Source organism: Herpailurus yagouaroundi, unplaced genomic scaffold, assembly GCF_014898765.1.
Source record: "Herpailurus yagouaroundi ecotype Mexico unplaced genomic scaffold, PumYag 29, whole genome shotgun sequence".
Classification (NCBI taxonomy): Eukaryota; Metazoa; Chordata; class Mammalia; order Carnivora; family Felidae; genus Herpailurus; species Herpailurus yagouaroundi.
This window is the reverse complement of record NW_024412377.1, coordinates 26,711,231-26,732,460: the sequence shown is the minus strand read 5'-3', so window position 1 is coordinate 26,732,460 and position 21,230 is coordinate 26,711,231. Positions and strand designations below refer to the sequence as shown.

The window sequence follows — 21,230 nt, the reverse complement described above, 5'->3', positions numbered from 1 at the left end:
TAATGCTCAGTGATAAAGGAGGTTGGGAAGCTTTGTCATTAGAATAAATACAGAAAAACCTTTACAGGTGTCTGTGGCTATGCTGTTGGAGCCTGTGGCAACCTGTGAGTGAGGACATCTTCTCCCCATAGAGCAGTATTTCTTACAAAGATGTGTTCTGTGTTTTTTTATTTGGTAAGACTAAGTCTCAGAGCATTGTTGAAGAGAATGTTCTATGGATCCCCCAAAGTTCTTCAGATAACAGGTGTGGCTTTTCTAAGAGCACTGGACCGGTGCAACAGTAGCCTTCAACTTCAGATCACTGGGCCCACCTGCACTTACGGCTGCCTGGAAGGGTGGCCTTCAGAGCAGGCTCTCTTAATCTCAGCACCGTTGACGTTTGGGGCCAGATAACTCTTTGTTGCAGGGCTGTCCTGCACGCCCTATGATGTGTAGTGACACCCCTGGCCTGTACCTGCTTAGATTTTAGTAGCAACCTCCCCCCTTCCTCCAGGTTGTCACGACCAAAAACATCTCCAAACATTGCTAAGTGTCTTGTCAAGGGCAAAAGACCCTTGGTTGAGAAGCAGCATTATAGAGGTATTCATTTCCTGCTCACCATATTGGTTCTAGATATTGGAGTCCCAGAAGGTGGCTGTAATGTAGGGGCTTATGTTAAAGGTGGGGGGTGGGCAGGTCGGGAGCCAAGGAGGAGGAGAATGGAGAGAGGAAGAGAGAGGGGAGGGACAGAGAAGAAAGGAAGTGAAGGAAGAAGGAAAGAATGAATTCTGGAGAGTGTCTTCATTTTCTAGTGACCACAAACAGGGGTATATTTAGGTTGCCAATCTCATCAGGCATTCATTCCAATCCTAAGAAGACACACTAAGTTTAGTCAAACAGGAGGGGACTGGTTGGTATCATAAATCAAATAGGTGACGAACTGAACTCTAAAGAAGAGCTAGAAGAATGTGATAAATGTTGAAGAACTGTGTAAAAAGAAGAGTCTAGGCAAGTCAGTGAAGGCAAGCAATGCCTGTCTCTAGTGGGGGCAGACAGGCTGGCCCCAGAGGCCAGAGTCAGCGGGTTTATTCTCTGTCCAGCTCTGTGGGCTCTGGTGGAGAAGGAGTGGGCTGTGAGGCCGGGAGCCAGATCCTGCCGTGCGGCAACAGGACAGAGGCACTGCCTCACCTCACCTTGGTTACCTCGCCTTGGTCATCTCGCCTTGGTCACCTCACCTGGCTGCAGCTCTGGCCAGCACTAGGTTTTGTCTGCAGCTGTACTTTCTATAATTTCTTCTCAGGGAAGAGTGAGCCAGAAAAGAAAAGGTCATGTGTGGGGGCTGGTCACTAGCCCACAGCTCTGCAGGGCTCACGGGCTTCCTCACCCCCAGTCCCCCACAAAGTTGATGACCCTGTACCAGTACATTCCTGTTGCGCTTATTAGACAGCAGCCATGATACATGTGTCTGCATGCCCGGGGTTCTGTCCTTGCTTTTCAAAGCCACTTGCTCTGGTGGGTTAGATATCCTCTTAAAACGATAGATGGTTATTTCCTGGCTCTAATTTTGTCCCTGGGGTTCAGGTTCTCATTTTTATTGTGTTACATAGTCTCCCTCAGCCTTACGATTGCCAATGAATAGTTGTTAAGCTCCTGTTACTTCCCATAAGAGATACTGTGGTGATTATAGCCATGTAAGAGTTACCATTTATTGAGCACTGAGATATTGTGAGACAATAAAGGATATATATTTGGTATCTGATAAAAAAAAATGCCTCTGATAAAATCCAATAGTCATCATGATTTTAAAACTAAAAGCTCTGGGGGCGCCCAGGTGGTTCAGTTGGTTAAGCACCTGACTTTGGCTCAGGTCATGATCTCACAGTTCCTGGGTTCGAGCCCCAAGTTGGATTCTGTGCTGACAGCTCAGAGGCTGGAACCTGTTTCAGATTGTGTGTCTTCTTCTCTCCCTGCCCCTCACCCACTTACACTCTGACACCCTCTCTCAAAAATAAATAAACATTAAAAAAAAATTAAAAACAAACAAACGAACAAAAAAAAACCCTAACTGGAGGAGTATGGAGAGCTTCCTGGCAGCTGAATACATGGAGGTGCTGGGAGGGTGGTGTGCCCCAAGGGGGATATAGAAGCTCTGCCACCTTTCCCCTGCACCTTGCCCCATGAATCTCTTCCATCTGGCTGTCCCTGAGTTGTATCCTTTTATAATAATCCAGTAATCTAGTAAGCAAAATGTTTTCTTGAGTTCTGTGAGCCACTCTAGCAAAGTATCCAACCCTTGGCTGGGATTGTGGGAACCCTTGGTTCATGGCCAGCTGGTGAGAAGCACAGGTGACAACCTGGACCTGAAGGGAAGGCAATAGGGACTGTGCTGGGCAGCCCAGCCCCTAACCTGCCCAGTCTGCACCAACCCCAACAGTTAGGGCCAGAATTGCTTGGTATGGAAAACCCACACATTTGTTGAAACAGAAGTAACTTGGGGCACCTGGTGGCTCAGTCAGCTAAGTGACTTCAGCTGAGGTCATGATCTTGCAGTTCGTGGGTTCAAGGCCTGTGTTAAGCTCTGTGCTGACAGCTCAGAGCCTGGAGCCTGCTTCGGTTTCTGTGTCTCCCTCTCTCTCTGCCCCTCCCTCACTCATGCTCTGTCTCTCAGAAGTAAATAACATTCAAGAAGAAGAAGAAGAAGAAGACGAAGAAACAGAAGAAGAAGAAGAAGACGAAGAAACAGAAGTAATGTGAGAGCAGAGTAGAAGAAAACAGTGGGATTTTTAAGTACCTACTTCACTTTTGATGATGTTTTAGAGATACCTCATATATTCTCTTTATTGTTCTCGACTACTGAGGAAAATAATTATTATCATGCCTATATAGGAAGAACTGTTCCTTACCTCACTTAGGATCATGCAGCTAACTAGTAGACAGCAGAGGTTTGAACCCGGGGCTATCTATCTATAAGCCTGTGGTCTCCATTACATCCCCCAAAGAGGTATGCACCTCTCCCCTATCCAGGCTGTGTCTAAAGCAAAGCAAGCGTGCTGCTAGGTGTGGTGGGTTCCAAGGGATCTTCATGCAGACAGTCACCTGCTGAGGCCAAGGTAGAGCTGGGGACACAGGCTATGTACAGAAAAGCAACACAGTCAAAGAAGATTCTGGTATCAACTCTGTGTTTTAAAACATACATCAATCTGTTCCGGATATCTTCTTGTTTTATTTTTTATTTTCTTTTAATTCACATCCAAATTAGTTAGCATATAGTGCAACAATGATTTCAGGAGTAGATTCCTTAGTGCCCCTTACCCATTTAGCCCATCCCCCCTCCCACAATCCCTCCCGTAACCCTCAGTTTGTTCTCCATATTTATGAGTCTCTTCTGTTTTGTCCCCCTCCATGATTTTATATTATTTTTGTTTCCTTCCCTTATGTTCATCTGTTTTGTCTCTTAAAGAAAGGTTTAATTTTTTTAATGTTGATTTGTTTTTGAGAGAGAGAGAGAGAGAGCATGAGCAGGGGAGCGGCAGAGAGAGAGGGAGACACAGAATCGAATACAGGCTCCAGGCTCCGAGTGGTCCGCACAGAGCCTGATGCAGGGCTCGAACTCATAAACTGCAAGCTCATGACCTGAGCCGAAGTCGGACACTTAACTGACTGAGCCACCAGGCGCCCCTCTGTTCTGGACATCTTATTTACCTGTAGCTAAAGACTTGGCCTCACTCTTTTCAGAATTTGCTTTCCACAAAGGTGGTTACCTTACCCACCTCTACACTTCAACTCTCAGAATTTCTAGTTGGAGGTAACTTTACAACAAGATGCTACCAGTGCTAGAGGGAGAAAGATGTTGGGGCAAGAGTCAGGAGGCTGAAGGACTCTTCAGGAGGAGATGAGCTGACCCTTCAGCCCATGGACATGGAGAAGGGGCCTTGATAAAGGAATTCTTATGTGATACAAGCTGAGCTCTGTGAGCTTGAAGCTGACCCTTAGTGCGGTCTTGTGATAGGCTGAAAGGACATCCTGATCCCTGGAGCCTGCAAATGTTACCTTATTTGGAGCAAGTGTCTTTGCAGACATTATTAAGTGAAGGGGCTTGAAATGGGGATACTATCATCAGTTATCCACTTGGACCCTAAATGTCATTACAAGTGTCCTTATAGGAGAGAGGCAGAGGGGAATTTCACACACACACACACACACACACACACGAGAGAAGGTGATATGAAGATGGAACAGGGACAGATTTGGAGACAGTAACCTTGAAGACTGGAGGGATGGTCCACAAGCCAGGCAATGCCAGCAGCCACCACAAACCCAAAGAGGCAAAGAACTGATCTTCCATAGAGCCTCTGGAGGGAGCATGGTGCTGCTAATGCCTTCATTTCATCCCAGTAACACTGATTTTATAACTATAAGAGACCAGATTTGGCTTCTAGAACTATTAGAAACCAGGTTTTTTGGGGTGCCTGGGTGGCTCAGTTGTTTGAGCATCTGACTTCAGCTCAGGTCATGATCTCACACACAGTTCATGAGTTCCAGCCCCACATCGGGCTCCCTGCTGTCAGCATAGAGCCTGGAGCCTGCTTCGGATCCTTTGTCTCCCTCTCTGCCTCTCTCCCACTCATGCTCTCTCTCTCTCTCTCAAAAATAAATAAAAACATTAAAAAAAACTAAAAATAAAGTAAAATAAATAAATTTTTTTAAAAAGTAAAAAAACAAACAAACAGGTTTTTGTTGTTTTGAGCCACCAAGTTCGTGGTAATTTGTCACAGCAACTGTGGGAAACTAATGCAGGTGACACAAGCAGAAGAGCAGAGATGCCCCAACCAAGTTATAAAAGCTCCAAAGCTTGGAAAACCCTGTGATTGGGGCTTCTTGGAATGTGTGGCAAAGGAGTTTTTGGAATGGCACAAATCTGTCACTTCCTAAGGAAGCTTGCAGCCAGGCAGGCTCTATGAGATGCATATTCATTGGCAAGGCAAGACTTTGTCAGGGCAAGACCAGCAGCCAGGCATCTGGACCCCTTGCCCATAGTCCCGCCTCCTGGCCACTGTCCCTGTGATTCTTGCCTTGCTTGGGGCTTTGTAGTTGACATCTCTTCATCTCTTAGTTCTAAAAGCAGCATTGCTAGAACAAGGTAAATGATACCTGGTTCCCCCTGGAAGGCTTCTTAAGCTGAGTGCACGGATGCAGCTTGTTGATTTGGGGAGAAATTTTGAAATGGACCAATTCCACAGCCCCCTCTCCTACCATCAGCAATGAAGCCCCAGTAGTTAGAAAGGAGATGCCGTGGCCGCAGGCAGGAGCTGGGTGCCAGACAGCCACTGTGCAGCATCTTCCGGGGCCCAGGTTTTCTCAGTGAGCTGGTGATCAGTTCCACGGCTCCACTCTGCCAGTCCACATCAGAGCACTTCAAGGGTGCTCTCCTTCTCTCTCTCTCCTTCAAAATAAGTAAACTTAAAATAACAACAAATAATAACAAATGATCAAGTTCTTATGTGTTAGGCTGTGTACTACACACTATGTATAAATTGATATTTTGTTTAATCTACAACACTCGTATAAAGTCAGTATTGTTATACTCATTTCATAGATGAGGAAAGTAAGGCTCAAACTTGCTTGAAGTTGTACAACAGGAAACTAGACCTTAGTTTTATTTTTCTTTAATGTTTATTTATTTTTAAGAGAGAGAGAGAGAGACAGAGGGCAAGTGGAAGAGGGGCAGAGAGAAAGGGAGACACAGAATCCAAAGTAGGCTCCAGGCTCTGAGCTGTCAGCACAGAACCTGATGCAGGGCTTGAACTCATGAACCATGAGATCGTGACCTCAGCCAATGTCAGACGCTTAACCCACTGAGTGACCTAGGTGCCCCTAGACCTCAGTTTTCTTGACTGAAAAGAGAGAGGGCATATTGTGTTTCATTCAGAGACATTCTTATTTAGCATCTACTTATGCTGTATGCTCGACTGGACTTGAGGCGTGGTTGCACAAGCCAGCCATGGCCCTGACTACTCTAGGAGGCTGGAGTATCAGCGAGGACCACCCAGCTCTGTAACCTGTGCTTCTGCACATGGTTTCTGTTTCCAGTGGCTGGCTGTACACGTATACTTTTGGTGATCTTCTCTCACATGTCCATGTGTGTCTGCAGGTGGTGGGCCGGGGAGTGGGAAGCATGCTCAGCAACATGTGGGCCCCACGGAGAGAAGAAGCGAACGGTGCTGTGCGTCCAGACCATGGGCTCTGATGAGCAGGCTCTTCCAGCTAAAGACTGCCAGCACCTGCTGAAGCCCAAGACCCTCATTTCCTGCAACAGAGACATCTTGTGTCCATCGGACTGGACAGTAGGCAACTGGAGTGAGGTAAGCTTCATCCGTTCCCCACCCATTAACCAATCCAAAGCGACCATAGAGAAAATTGCACAGTCGCCAGTGTCTATCACCTCTGGCCTGTTTCCTGCATTTCCCACTGCCTCGTATCCTATCTTGCTTATTTTTCATTCTTACTGGGTCTTCTCACTTGTCCAGTGATCAGATACCAGTCAGGGATGAGCTGAATCCCACTTACACAGGCTCACAACAGCTAATTATTTTTTAATTTTTTTAAGTTTATTCATTTTTGAGAGACAGAGAGACAGAGCATGAGCTGGGGAGGGCCAGAGAGAGAGAGGGAGACACAGAATCCGAAGCAGGCTCCAGGCTCTGAGCTGTCAGCACAGAGCCTGACGTGGGGCTTGAACTCACAAACTGTGAGATCATGACCTGAGCCAAAGTCGGACACTTAACCGACTGAGCCACCCAGGTGCCCCTCACAACAGCTAATTTGTACATTGTCAGGATTTTTGCTATTCTCCTGTCGTCAAACCACTGGTAGCAAATCAGGGCTCTCCCACCCACCCCAAGAGCTGGTTTGTTAAACGCTTACATTTATGTTTCACTGGAACTATTGTAGTTAACTAAAACCGGAGATGTGCTACTCAAATGGTAGAATGATAGGCAGTATACTTGACACTTGAAAAAGCCCCTCACATCATCCGTCTATTCAGCATCGGTCAAGGCCAGACCTGACCAAGAGTTGGCACATCTACTGTTATTAGCCATATAAATTCAAATAAGTATTGTTGCATTTCCCCAAATTAATCTGATCTAATTCTCTGAGTGCAGTTAGAAATCAGTGGGCTAGAAGGTTAAGAAGAACTCCCAAGCTTCATTTGCCTTTAGGTCACCTGGAACCTGGTAGTGTCACAACTCATGCTCGTACAGTCTGTGGTCGAAGTAGAGACTTTTTGTTCTCCAAGGGTCCTGGAGTCTCCAGGGGCCTTGCTCTGCTTCCCTATACATGTTTCCTTTCAATGACCTAAGGAATGACAAAAAATATATGATTTTTTAAACCAACAGTCCAGACTTCAAGGACAGATGAGTTTCCTTGGAAGGCCCATGCTTTCCATAATGCTACTGTTGACCAGAATATCATAGGAACTCCTCTTAGGACTCACCTTCAGAGAAACAAAAAATACTGGATTTTGGAGAATGCAGCAAGTACTATCTGTACTCATAAAGGTACTATGAAATAGTATCTAAAGAAGAATTTGAAAATTTGTATAAGCAAAGGTTCCATCTCTGAAGCTGACCCTTTGAAAACAAAAAACAATCATTTGAATAGAGCCACTCTGATAACCTTAGTTCCAGAACTTTATTTCATTACTTCATGGTCACAGTTCAGGTTTATTTAGCTTCTAATTCTGTGCAGAATACTGTCTTGGGCATTGAAGTGAAAACAAAAGGAAAATGGCGAGCACAGTCCCTATGTTGTAAGAACTTCCTATCAAATGGGAGAGATAGGACCCAAAAAAGAAAAAAAAGAAGAAAGAAAGAAAAGAAGAAAGAAATATGAAGGGATCCATGCAAAGAAAACATACCTGCAAACTAATAGAGTACTATTAATGTGTGCACATATCAGCATTAGTCCACAGCCAGCCTGGATTGCTGTAAATTACAGTGTTGTCCAAATAAGGCTGAATGAGGTATTGTGACTGGCCCATTAAATCTGTTTACCAGGAATGTTTTGGCTGCATCATCTGAAGCAGTCAATATTTCCTGTCATGTAGAATTTACTAATTGCCAGATCCTTCATGCTTTTTTTAAAGGACTACAATTATATATTTGGCTGAGGAGTTCTTCATATTATGCTCCTATTTGTGGGGAACAAAATGACGTGCCTTAGCTGGGGAACAGGGGACCAAAAAGTTGGCACGACGTGACAAGTACTCATGTCTGTTGTTGCAAATACAAGCCATTGCATAGTGTATTGCCAGCAGACACAGAGTTCAGCCTCTAGCTTCCTCTTGATAGAGTTGAGCAGAAAGCTGAGACCCTGCCTTCCAGGTAGGGGATGTTGTCATGAGAGGTGCTTTTAGCTAAATCACCATCAAAATATCCATCCAGTGGGTCTTCTTTTCTCCCCTGGGCTCTCTTACTAATGCCTGCACACTTCAGCCCCATAATGAGCTTTGCCAGAATATGATGAAATGTCTTTGTCTTTGATGTTCTAACTAAACCCAGATACATTTATAAGAGAAATGATACAGTGCTGTCTTCTTGCTACTGTAGTATTTATGGTCTGGATCTTGTCTTGAGACGGACATAAATTGATGCAGGGCAGTGCTCCAGCACAGTTCATTTGGTCTGAACTGGGCTGTTTGGGTCACCCTGTATGAGTCGGAAGCTAGGAGGTAACTGGGCCAAAGATCTAAGAACTGTGAAGCTCCTGGACTCTGCAGGAGCAGGGTCGTCCTCCCTGGGCTGACTTCCCTTCCCTGTCAAGGCACTTCTGCCAACCCAAGCAATGAGAGAGGGTGGGCTCAGCTGTGTCCCAGCACACTCATCCCTGACCCAGCAGGGATCAGAAGGAGGACCTAGCGACAGCTGGCAGGGGGAAGGGGAGGGGAGCATTCTGCCCCTATGACCAGCCCCTCCCTCTCTAAGCTCATGCCCTGAACACTGACTCCTACCCTGATCTCAGATTTCACCAAGAATCTTATTCTGTTTTTACCCAATCTAATTTCTGGGCATGCAGGGTAAAGAAAGGGGTCTTGGTTTGTCATAAAGCATCAGAGTTTCTGTGTCCCCCATTTTTATTAGGTCTATCACTTCAGTGACAGGCCTTGTGAGAGAAAACCAGTCTAGTGGTGATGCACAGTCTCTAGAGCTTGGGGCCCTGGGCTCCAATCCTGGCTCTGTTACTAACTAGATGTGTGACTTGAATCTCTTTGTGATTACCTTTAGTTTTCTGTAGTGTGTTTTCTCCATCCATGAAATGGGGATAACAGCGGTACTTAGACTCGAGGGAAGTTATGGGGATTAAATGAGTTAATAGTTCCAAACTTCTTACTAGAACAGTGCCTGTAACATAATAGGCATTTCTTAGCAAACAGATGGAAATAATAAGGTCATCTATCATTTGTTAAGCGCTTTTCACACTATAGAGTCTATCTCATTTAACACTTAAGATAACTTCATGAGGTTGATGTTGTTCATTAATTCCCCCCGTTACTCCTGTCAGTTTAGTGGGTTACTAATTTTCCTAGGTTTTCAAGCCCTTGGTGATCCCTAATTATATGGTCCTGAGCTAGTGTTAGAGCACCCTCTCTAAGAGCAGCCTTTTCTCATTTATAAAGAGAGGGTTAATTTAAGGCTTGAAGATAATCCATGTAAGCCCTTTGCATGGTGCCTGACAAATAGTAAGTGTTCACTAAATGGTAACTTCATTCTCAAGCAAGAACACAAGTGTCTGTCTTCTATTCTAGTCTGATTTTGAAAGCCATGGTCAGTCCCTGGCACCCAGATGCCCTGACAATCTGTACCCCCCTGCCTTTTCCTCTAAACCCACGCCCCAAGCTCAGGGCCATTTTATGCATGGAACACTGTAAGCAGAGGGCGTGGGTCAGGGTCTACAAAAATGTTTGAGACCTGAAAGAAAAGGTTATTGTATGCTTTCCATAAAAACAAAGGACAGTGCAAAATCAGAAATCAATATTTAATTACATATTAATGACAGATACTTGTTGGGCTTTTAGCATATGTATTAAACACTTTTAGGGGCGCCTGGGTGGCGCAGTCGGTTAAGCTTCCGACTTCAGCCAGGTCACGATCTCGCGGTCCGTGAGTTCGAGCCCCGCGTCAGGCTCTGGGCTGATGGCTCAGAGCCTGGAGCCTGTTTCCGATTCTGTGTCTCCCTCTCTCTCTGCCCCTCCCCCATTCATGCTCTGTCTCTCTCTGTCCCAAAAATAAATAAATGTTGAAAAAAAAAATTTAAACACTTTTATAGGTATTAACACAATACCTCGTAACAGCCTTATTAGCTCCATCGTACAGGTGAAGAAACAGACATAGAGACATAGAGACTTCTCCAAGGTCACACAGCCTTTAAGCAAGGCAACCAGGATTTGAATGAAGGCAGCAGAACTTGTACTGTGAACACTCTGCCATATGCATCTCAAACATCTGCAAAATATAACAGTATGACGGTGTTCATAAAAAATGTATTATGTTTGGAAACAATTTCTAGATCAGCTCTTGTCACTTTGCTGGAATCACAGACTATGCATAATGATTGCTGAGAAATCAGGGCACTCTTAAATGAGTTGCCGTCCCCAAATACTTTCAGAGCAAAAGAATAAAAAGCCTTTCAGATGGTTTTTATTTTTATTTTTTTAAGGTTATTTATTTATTTTGAAAGAGACAAAGACAGTGAGAGTGGGGGAGGGACATAGGGAGAGGGAGAGAATCCCATGACTCTCTTCAAATCACGAAGCTGTGAAATCATGACCTGAGCTGAAACCAAGAGTTGGATACTTAACTGACTGAGCCACCCAGGTGCCCCTGTCAGAGGGTTTTTAGAGAAAAAGACTGTATTTCCCTTGAGATTAGAGATGTTCCTTTAATATATTTGATGGGGTGTGGTGCAGAGCCTCCAAAAGCAGACACGCCCTTTCTGTGCCTGACAAAAAGCACACAAACAAATGAACACAACCATCAATTAACCAGCTGACTGAGGATCTGTTAAGTCAAAGCTGCTCTTGTGGGTCTTGGCGTGTCCGAGTGACCAGGTAGACAAAATGGCGATTTTCACAAAGCAGGTCTCCTGGCTCTTGAGACAGAAGACCCTGCAGCACACACTGGCAAGCAGGTCTCCTGCTGAGCAGGAAGCCAAGAACACTCTTGTGCGAAGACTCACAGAAATGCCCTCAGGGGCGCCTGGGTGGCTCAGTCGGTTAAGCGTCAGACTTCGGCTCAGGTCATGAGCTCGCAGTCCATGAGTTCGAGCCCCACGTCGGGCTCTGTTGTGACAGCGTGGAGCCTGGAGCCTGCTTCGAATTCTGTGTCTCTTCTCCCTCTGCCCCTCCCCCAACTTGTGCTCCGTTTCTCTCTCAAAAACATTAATTTTTTTTTTTTAATGAGCAAAAGACAGAAACAAACATTTCACTGATGAAGACATACGGATATCAAAAAAGCACATGAAAAGATGTCCAACGTTACCTGTTGGGGAGATGAAACTTAATGAGATAGCACTACAAGGAGATATCACTACATATCTATCAAGAATGCTAAAATTAGGGGCACCTGGGTAGCTCAGTCGGTTAGGCATCCGACTTCGGCTCAGGTCATGATCTCGCGGTCCGTGAGTTCGAGCCCCGAGTTGGGCTCTGTGCTGACCGCTCAGAGTCTGGAGCCTGTTTCAGATTCTGTGTTTCCCTCTCTCTCTGACCCTTCTCCATTCATGTTCTGTCTCTCTCTGTCTCAAAAATAAATAAACGTTAAAAAAATTTTTTTTTTAAAAAAGAAATGCCCTCAGACTGAAGGAAGACGGAACAGGGAAGCTAGGAGACGCTTCTGAGGCACTTACCTGTGGTAGTCCCCAGTCGGAGTTAAGGTCCAAGGCACTTCTACGAGGGCTCGACCACCTTCTCTTTTGGCCCGGGATGTCTGTTCGTGCCAACATCTCAGTTCTTCTCAGATGTCAGTGGCCTGTGCTTTGCCAGGTTTCCTGGAGGACACATACAGGAATCCTTGTTTGACACAACTGCTCACGGAAAACTAGTTCGGGACCGTGTTGATTCTCTTCATCACGTCTGATATTTCTTTTCATTGTCTAGGATACTATATGAGTTTGCTAGGACTGCCATGACGAAGTAGCATGTTAAACTTGGTTGTTTAACAACATTTATGGTCTCACAGCTCTGGAGGCCAGAAGTCCAAGGTCTTGGCAGTGTTGGTTCCCTCTAAGGGCTGTGAGGGAGACTCTGTTCCATGCCTTCTAGCTTCTGGTGGCCTCTGGTTTCCTTATAGATGTTAACACCCTGATCTCTGCTTTCAATGGCGTGGTCCTGATGTATGTGTCTCTACATCAGAATTTCCCTTTTTATAAGGACAGTGGTCATACTGGATTAGGACCCACCTTGTGTCCTCATTTGTACTTGACTGCCTCTAAAAAGGCCCCACCTCCAAATAAGCTCTCTGAGGTGGAGCGGGAGGGGTTAGGCAGGGGTTAGGACTCCAGTGTATCTTTTTGAGGGGACACAGTTCAACCCATAACAGCTACCTAAGTGTTTCAGCTTACTTTCAAAGCTGGTTTAAGCATGAGATCCAACCATTCATTTATAAATTCCTGAGACTATACAATTAATGTTTTTATGGCACAGCATTAGCTGTTTCTCTACTCAGCCCTTTAGCCCTAACTCTGTGATAAGCCCCAACTGTGTTTTTGAATAAACTCTCAGCACTATAGTTCTGAGCCATTTGTGAGCTCCCCTCCTCCACAGTGCCGCTCAGGTGGGTGGCTTGACTCATTTAGCAGCAGACCTTGTTCTCAGTGGGCTCCCCAGAGGCCTTAATCTTGAAGTAATGGCAAGTAAGAGCAAGATTGACACCCAGGGAGGACGTTAACAGATTGACAAGCTGCTTGCCCGGTACGGAGTTCAAAATTGCAAGGTAAGGGCATAAAATAACCATAGCAGATACTGGTTTTGAGAGTTCCCAAACTACCGGTTGAGATGAGCTCTAAGTGTGGCATTGTGTCCTGTATTTATCTCATCCGAAGGGCTTGACAGCTCCTAAGGAAATAAACACAGTTACAAGATGTACAGGAAGAAGCATGGGGCTGAACACAAAACAGTGCTGCTTGTTCTGGTCTGAGGAGGAGAAAAAGGCAACTTTGTTTTCAGCCCCAATATACTTGGCAGAGAGTTAACACTGTCCTGCTGGGCACAATATGCCCCAGGGCTAAAGAGTGGCATCCATCCATTACTTGGAAGCTTCCGTGTCTACTGGGTAAGGAAAGCAGATGGGGAGGAAAGGGTAGGTGTGCTGGAAAACATATAAACTCCTCCCAGACCCAGGTCTCCATTCATGAAGTTTGAGTTGCCATTTGGGAATGGGGCCAATAGTTGCAGATCATCCGCTTTTTTGAGAGAAGCTAAAAATCTGTAGTTTTAATAGGAAATCTGCTAATTAAAAAACATTTTTTTATCTGCTTATTTTTTTTTTGAGAGAGAGAGGGAGAGAGAGAGAGAGAGAGGGAGGCAGAGCGCGAGTAGGGGAGGGGCAGAGAGAGAAGGAGACAGAATATGAAGCTGGCTCCAGGCTCTGAGCTGTCAGCATAGAGCCCGATGCGGGACTCGAACCCACAAACTGTGAGATCATGACCTGAGCCGAAGTTGGAGGCTTAACTGACTGAGCCACCCAGGCGCCCCATGAAATCTACTGATTTTTAAATGTTGGCTACTAATTCAGTTTTTGTATTTTGTCTGTTTGCTTGTTTGTTTTAAGATTGAGGAGGCCAAAGAAATAATGTGTGTGGGCCAAATTTAGTCTTTAGGCTGCCACTTTGGAATTTCTGTTCTAGAATACTCTTCACTTTTAAAAGCTCAAAATCTGAAGTGTCTGGGTGGCTCAGTCGGTTAAGTGTCCAACTTTTGATTTCAGCTCAGGTCGTGATCTCACATTCGCGAGTCTGAGTCCCACACAGAGCCTGCTTGGGATTCTCTCTCTGGCTCTCCCCTGCACACATGCTTGCTCTCTCTTTCTCTCTCAAAGTAAATTAATAAATGTTAAAAAAATGTTTTTTATAATAACAGCTGAAAATCTAATGTATTTTAACTAAACAGCTAGATAGCTATTATTTAGCCCTGTTTTATTCTTTTAGGTTGAGCAAATTTGCACAGTAAAAAAGGTTGCTTAATACTTGTAATTTGTAATTCTTTCTATATGTGTGTATATATGTATATACATATACATATATATTATATATTATATATTATATATTATATATTATATATTATATATACATATATATTATACACATCTGTTAGCCCTAGGGGATCTCAATCTTAAAAAATCCAGCAATAAACCAGTGGGACGTATGGGTATCCACAGTATCTTCTAGGCACGTGCCTACAACGACTTCACCCAGACAGCTGCTCTCCTCATACTTTCCACAGACAGGTGTGTGTCCCTGTGCTCCAGAAGGATAGTAGAAATCAGAGACCCCCCCAAGCCCTTTGCTGTTATCACTATTATTATTTTCAGCATCATTATTATAACAGTGATAATAATAGTTTCCAATTGCCAATTGTCTTCTATATATTGTGCACTGTGTTAAGACTGTTGTCTCATGTAATCCTCACAGCCTCCTTGAAAGGTGAGTATTAATTTCTCTCAATTTCCAGAGGAGAAAGCTAAGGTTTAGTTGCTCTGTCATGTGTGGGGTTAATTAATAATGGCAGATTGGGGAGTTCACATTGCTTCTTACAGGTTTTATAAGCTCTTTTGCTTCATAGGTCAAGTAGGGGTGGAGGGCACATATCTATATACTTTTGGATTTTTTTTTAATGCTTATAAAGTCGTAAAGTCTAACTTCCCTGTGGACATTATAAGCATTTCAAGTCAAAACAAACAAAAAATGGAATGAAGAGAAAGAAGAGAAATATCTACTCTGACATTTCTTGGAAAGAAATACCCAAAGGGAGAGACACCTGCTGCTTGAGGGCAGGTGGCCTTAGCAAGGGCCCCTTTTGTGACTCAGCTCCCAGAATCTAGCCTACCTGAGGCAGCCGGTGCACAAATGTGTTCAGACATACATAAAGGGTATTTGATTGGATTGATAATTTTTCCAAAGAGGAGATTTGAAAACTCAGGAGGTTCGGATTAGAACGTAACAAGCAGAGAGCAAGTCAGGAGGATGAACTGGACGGAGCATAAAATATTTTTGCACACGAGAAGGCAGAAACATTACAGCAAACTAGGAAAAGAACTACCTGCAGCCTGCCCTTTGCAGTCTCCAAAGTGAGATAACCCCCAACCTGCAGTTGAACACACTGTCGGCTGCACTGTCTCCAGTGCTTATAAGTGTCTCCTGCTTTTCAAAGGAGCTGATTTCACAGAACTGTCAAACATCAGTGAGTGATTATGCTTGACTGTGACAAAATAATGGGGGAGTTTTATACATCAACATTATTTTTGTACACAGAAGGAATTGAAAATAGGATTTGAGAAGGCAAAAAACTTAACCTAAAAAATGCATAAGCTCACAGAAGAATTTTCCCATTCCTGATTTTTTCCAGGTAAAATTGTCACTTAATAAGTGTATATTGGGGCACCTGGGTGGCTTGGTCAATAAAGCATCTGACTCTTGGTTTGGCTCAGGTCACGACCTTGTGGTTCATGAGTTGGAGCCCCACATCAGGCTCTGTGCTGATGGTGCAGAGACTGCTTGGGATTCTCTCTCTCTCTCTCTCTCTCTCTCTCTGTCTCCCCCCGCCCCAAAAATAAATGAATAAATAAATAAATAAATAAATAAATAAATAAATAAATAAACTTTAAAAGAACAAAAAAAAATGTGTATTAAGTGATCACTGTGTCCCACGAATTATCCTGGAGTTGAGTTATGAATAAAAAACTGCCTTTGGGTAACTTTTCAGAAATCAAGCATCTGTAGTCAAGTCAATAAGTGAAATCAGTTGATGGCTACCTGTCCAGTGTGTTGCACTAGATTTCTTGGAGGATGCGAAATAAATCTGATTCTTACTCTGCCACTGACTTGCAGCCTTTCAAGCAGGTCGCTGAGTCTCAGGTTCCTCTCTTGTGGAAGGTGGAATCATAATTCCTGCCTTGTAAATCTCACAGTGCTGTCACGAGTATCGCACAAAACAATGGCTGTGAACATTTGGAAATCTTCCAGTCATTATGTGAACCCCATCCTCAAAAAAACCTGCTTTGAGGTTGGGAATATAAGACAGACAGATGTGAAACAGCCAGTGAATACCCCTGGATGGTTCACATTCAGGGGCCATATATTTGGTAGCTGACTTTAAATTAGAAAGAAAAGGCTAAAAATGGAGCTGTCTGGTAAAAGTATAGATTTTTCAAAACATCTAGAAATTTAGTGTTATGTAGCAACTACATGTGGTTTGCAGCTGCTGGGACTGAGGAAATAAATATTCTTTACCATGAATCCTGTGGAAAGACTACCCTGTTAGGAATCCCCCAAAGGCACTCTGCCTGTGCTTTGGCATGAGCTACAGAATGTGGGGGGAACATCGGAGAAGGGCACTTGCCATGGTCCCTCACACCAACACTATGCTACAGGACTCACTCTTTGGAAAGGGTATCTCTCTCTACCTTTGATTAACTACCCACCTTTAAATTTCAGAATACGTCCTAGATCTGTGTACATGTGTGAGTATGATAGTTGTCTAGCTTTTAATCTGATTCTACCTGGCATAGGCAAGTGGAAATGGAGCCTGTGGTGCCCGGGTGAGGTAATGTTAGTTATACCTACCATTTTCTAAACATTAAGGGGAAGGTTCATAATAAGTAACTTAATAGATTCCAGAAAATATGTAAACATTTTACATTAATTTAACAGCACTGCAACCCTAGGAAAGATTATATTAGTATCTCTTAAAAAGAATAGGTGACTTGTATAAATCATTGCACTGTTTGTGAATTCAGTGCCCCATGTTCAAAGCCCAGGGAGACTTCCATTTTACTAGGTCATGGTTTGTATTTTCAGTTTGTGAAGGGTAATGATTGGTCCTGAGCCCCATCTGGTCTCCAGGAGATACATATTTCCATGGAAAACTAGAGGAGCACAGAAATCAAATGTAAAAATAGAAGAAAACAAGTTTAAGCTGCACAGTGCAGTTTCCATTGGGCCCATTCTCACTTGTTGCAGACCTGAGTATGAGAACCAGTGTGTCTATCCCACTAAAGTAACAGCTGTCTCTCTCTCCAGTGTTCTGTTTCCTGTGGTGGTGGAGTGCGGATTCGCAGTGTCACGTGCGCCAAGAACCATGATGAACCTTGTGACGCAACAAGGAAACCCAATAGCCGGGCTCTTTGTGGCCTCCAGCAATGCCCATCTAGCCGAAGAGTTCTGAAGCCCAACAAAGGCACAATTTCCAGTGGGAGAAAGCCACCAACATCTGGGCAGGACCCCTTAAAGCCCATCCCTCCAACAACATCCAGTCCCAGAACACTGAGCACACCCACAGTGCCCCAGTCTGTGAGTACAAGTGCCCTGGCCATCAGCAGCCCCGGTCCTACCCCAGATCCCAAAGAAGGAGACCTGGATGGGAAATGGTGGCAGAACAGTTCAAACCAAACTGAACTGGGCTCCAATTATGTCATTTCCACTGGAAGTACTTCCCAGCCCATCATCACTTCCTGGCCTTTGAGTGTCCAGCCAAATGAAGAGAATGTTCCCAATTCAGACACTGGTCCTACCTCAGAGGGAGACTTTTTAACCACGACAATGAGTGGTTCTGATTTGCCATCTTCCAGCAGCCCTGTGACTTGGCAGGTGACTCCATTTTATGATACCTTGACCAAAGAGCCAGAAATGGAGATTCACAGTGGCTCAGGGGAAGACAGTGAACAAGCTAAGGACAAAAATGAAAACAACTCCATAATGTGGACCAAAATCAGAGTACCTGGAAATGATGCTTCGGTGGTGCAAAGCACAGAAATGCCCCTTGGACCCCCACCAACACCTTATTTCAGGGGGCCGTCCATGTGGCCACCCTTCAGCATGGTGATGAAAGGACTGCTACCCAGCCAAAGGCCTGCTACTCTCAAAAATGGTGCACCTGGAGCTGAGGGGATGTTCACTGAAAAGCCAGCAAAGACTCCATTCCCTCTGGGAGGAGACCACCAGCCAGGACCCTCAGAACGTTCCATAAACCATGACCCCCCAGAACTTCCAAGCAACATGAATCTGACGCAGAGTTCCGGACCAGTCCTGACTGAGGAAGATGCAAAAAGTCTGATAGCTGAGGGGTTTTTGCTAAATGCTTCCAATTACAAGCAGGTGTCCACGAGCAGCAGCCCTGCATACTGGGTTGTTGGAAACTGGAGTGAGGTAGGAGTTCCATTTCCTACCCCATGCCTGTGTCTCCATGGAAGTAGTAGGGGTGTTGCGTTCTTGTGTAGATTTCAAATGGACTTGTGTAAAATATAGCCCGATGTGGAAGAAACGTGAAACAGGTCCAGGTGCTCACCTCCCTCCTGTCCTCCCTACCTCCTAAATTGAGGGGAAGAAAATCTCCAGGGAGGGAGGACAAATGTAGTGAGATAAAGCGTATAGTCAGGAGGGCTGGGCGATTCAGCTGTGTGATGGTGGAGAACTCAGTCCATGTTTTGGACTCCGCTCTTTGTCTACAAACAGTAGACACCTTTGTCTACAGGTGTAGATCACCTGTAACATGCCCTCTAGCTACAAACCTCAGCAGCTGGTGCGGAGGGGCGGCTGAAGAGGCCAGAGTTTGCATTTCGTTAGAGACAGCGGATCTTAGGATTCTAGTTAAAATCTGTCAGGTAATCCTAATTGGAGTGGAAATTGAAGATAAAATTCCTTAAAAGCATTCTCTAGTTCAGTGTTATCGATGATTTTCTTTTCTTCTTGTTCTGTTTGCATGCTTGCATGAAAAAATCGTTTTGACTCATTAAAAGAATTAGAAAGTGGAGGAAGAAGAAAATAAACACGACGACAGAATGTTGGCCTCTGTTTTCAAGCTTCAGAAATTTGGCTAGATATTTGTTTTTCCATTTCTAGAACTAATTAATATCCTTTGAAACATCAAAATCATTTTCACCCATTTGAATTTTGAATGCACAGTATATGAACTTGTTAAAATAATTTGACAACTCAAAAGAGAACTTTGTGGCAAAATGGTCACATGCTTACATCAGTCAGCATTTTTATGACAATTCATGACTCCTCTCCTAGCTAAAGAGAAATGAAGTATTTGTAGCTAATATAACAACAGTGCATATAATTTATAAAGCATGTTGGTTTCCAAACCACTTTCACATGTAGCCTCTTATTTTCTCCTTTTGACAGTCCCGAGGAGTAGGTGAGGTCTCATTATGCCAATTTGCAAATAGAGAAATAAAATTTGTAGCAGTCATGTGACTTGTCGAGGGACACAACTATCAGCTGGATAATGTACCTTCTAACTCCACTCTATCCAGTTTGTAAAATGGGCATTAACTGTGAATTACCTGTAAACTAAATCAACATAAAAGTACATACTGGCTCTGGTGACTGTGGAGGCCAGAAGTCAATTGGTACATTTTGATTATAGTAAATCAAGACACACTTGATTTATCTCAAATGTCATCAGTTGACTTTGACAGAAATAAACTGCCTTATTGAATACATCATAGATTGCCAAGAATTGGCAACCATGGTGAAGCTATTGAGAGCTATTAATTCTAGGCAGTTTGACTGGAGAAAAGGAATTGGTCCAGATGGCAGTTTGTCAGGGCTGCAAAGGATATTAGGAGAACAGAGTTCAACATTTGGCAGAAATTCCCTTTGTGATAGGGTTTGGCGCCTGCTCTCTTTACACATCTTTTGAGACAAAATGTTTAATACAGAGAATTGTCAGAGAGGATCAGGAGTCACAATGAAAACTTTGGTTTTCCCACTATCCTCTGATTTTTTTTTATTCTGTCCATTTCTGAAGCTTCTTTAGGACGGCCTCTCAATGACTGCAGCTTAGAAACCCCATTGATACCAATCTTCCCCAAGCCCCCTATAAAAACCTTAACGGTTTTACAAGTCAGTGTCACCTTATCATTTCTATCATCTCCTGTTTATTTCCTGTTAGTTTAGGGCCAGTGGTTTCCAATCTAATGGTGGGAAGCACTGGGAAAAGATGGGGATGCTTGTGTTTGCTACAGTGATGGGGGAGGGGCTACTACCAGCATTCAACATTGAGAGCCAAAGATGATAAAAGCCCTGCGACATTCAGGGAAGTCTCTTATAAGGAAGAAATGTCCACTGCAAAATGCCAGTTAGTGCCCCAACAGTGAAAAGAGGAGGACCCTCAGTTACTGTTCTTGCCTCCTATCTGGTCTGTGTGCCTCCAGCAACCCCCCCCCCCGCCCCCGCCACTGTAACGCATTCCACAAATCACAAGAGACATTAAGACTGCCAACTTAGTCTTCTGAAGGAATTTACTAATCATTCCAAACTCCCGCTCACAAATCTTTAATGTCTCTTCATTACATATCAGATCAGATAAATCCACTCGGACTTCCAACAGCCTTTACAACATTACATAACCAAGCTTTCAAACCACACTGGCTTCACTCTGTTTCATCATCTTAAGCTTCAGCAGATCTAAACTGCTCAGTTTTCCCTAAGCCTCCTGCTCCTCTCAGTCTAATGCCTTTTTTTTACACTGTTCCCTCTGCCTGGAATTTCCTTCCCCTCCTCATTTTCCTTTTAGAATCTCCCCTGTTCTTCAGGACCAAGCTATGAGCTGCCATAAAGTCTTTCCTGATCATTAAGATTGGAAGTCATTTCTAAAGTTCCTTATTGTTTGACTGAAAATTGTTCTCACCGTTTCCTCCCACTTTTCTGTCCTGTGTGGAAGGGCTCTTCACACTTCCCGTTGTATACAACGTGTTCCTCTAATTGTGATTTCAAAAATTAAGGAATTGATATAAAAATGGGTTTAACACTATAAATGCACATAAAACTTGAAACCAGACTTTCTGGGTTGGAATCTTGGCTCAGCCGCCAACTATATATGTCCTCACCCTGCATCAGTTTCTTCATGTGTGATGAGGACAGTGTCAATGCCTGAATCAGAGATTGTGAGGGGATGAAAGGACTAACAATGTGTAAGGTACTCAGAAGAGTATGGGGCACATAGGAAGCACCCAGTAAGTGTTTGCTCTGAT

The 21,230-nt window shown here is 44.1% G+C and overlaps 1 protein-coding gene across 2 annotated transcripts in view; it reads left to right on the top strand.

Moving 5' to 3' along the window:
* ADAMTS12 (ADAM metallopeptidase with thrombospondin type 1 motif 12) overlaps nt 1-21,230 on the top strand; it is a 332,472-nt gene that overhangs the window by 273,800 nt on the left and 37,442 nt on the right. For both annotated transcript variants that reach the window (XM_040494910.1, XM_040494900.1), the window contains exons 18-19: nt 6,131-6,341; nt 17,272-18,396. In XM_040494910.1, coding sequence (XP_040350844.1) covers nt 6,131-6,341; nt 17,272-18,396 — 1,336 coding nt within the window. The remainder of the gene's footprint in view (nt 1-6,130; nt 6,342-17,271; nt 18,397-21,230) is intronic.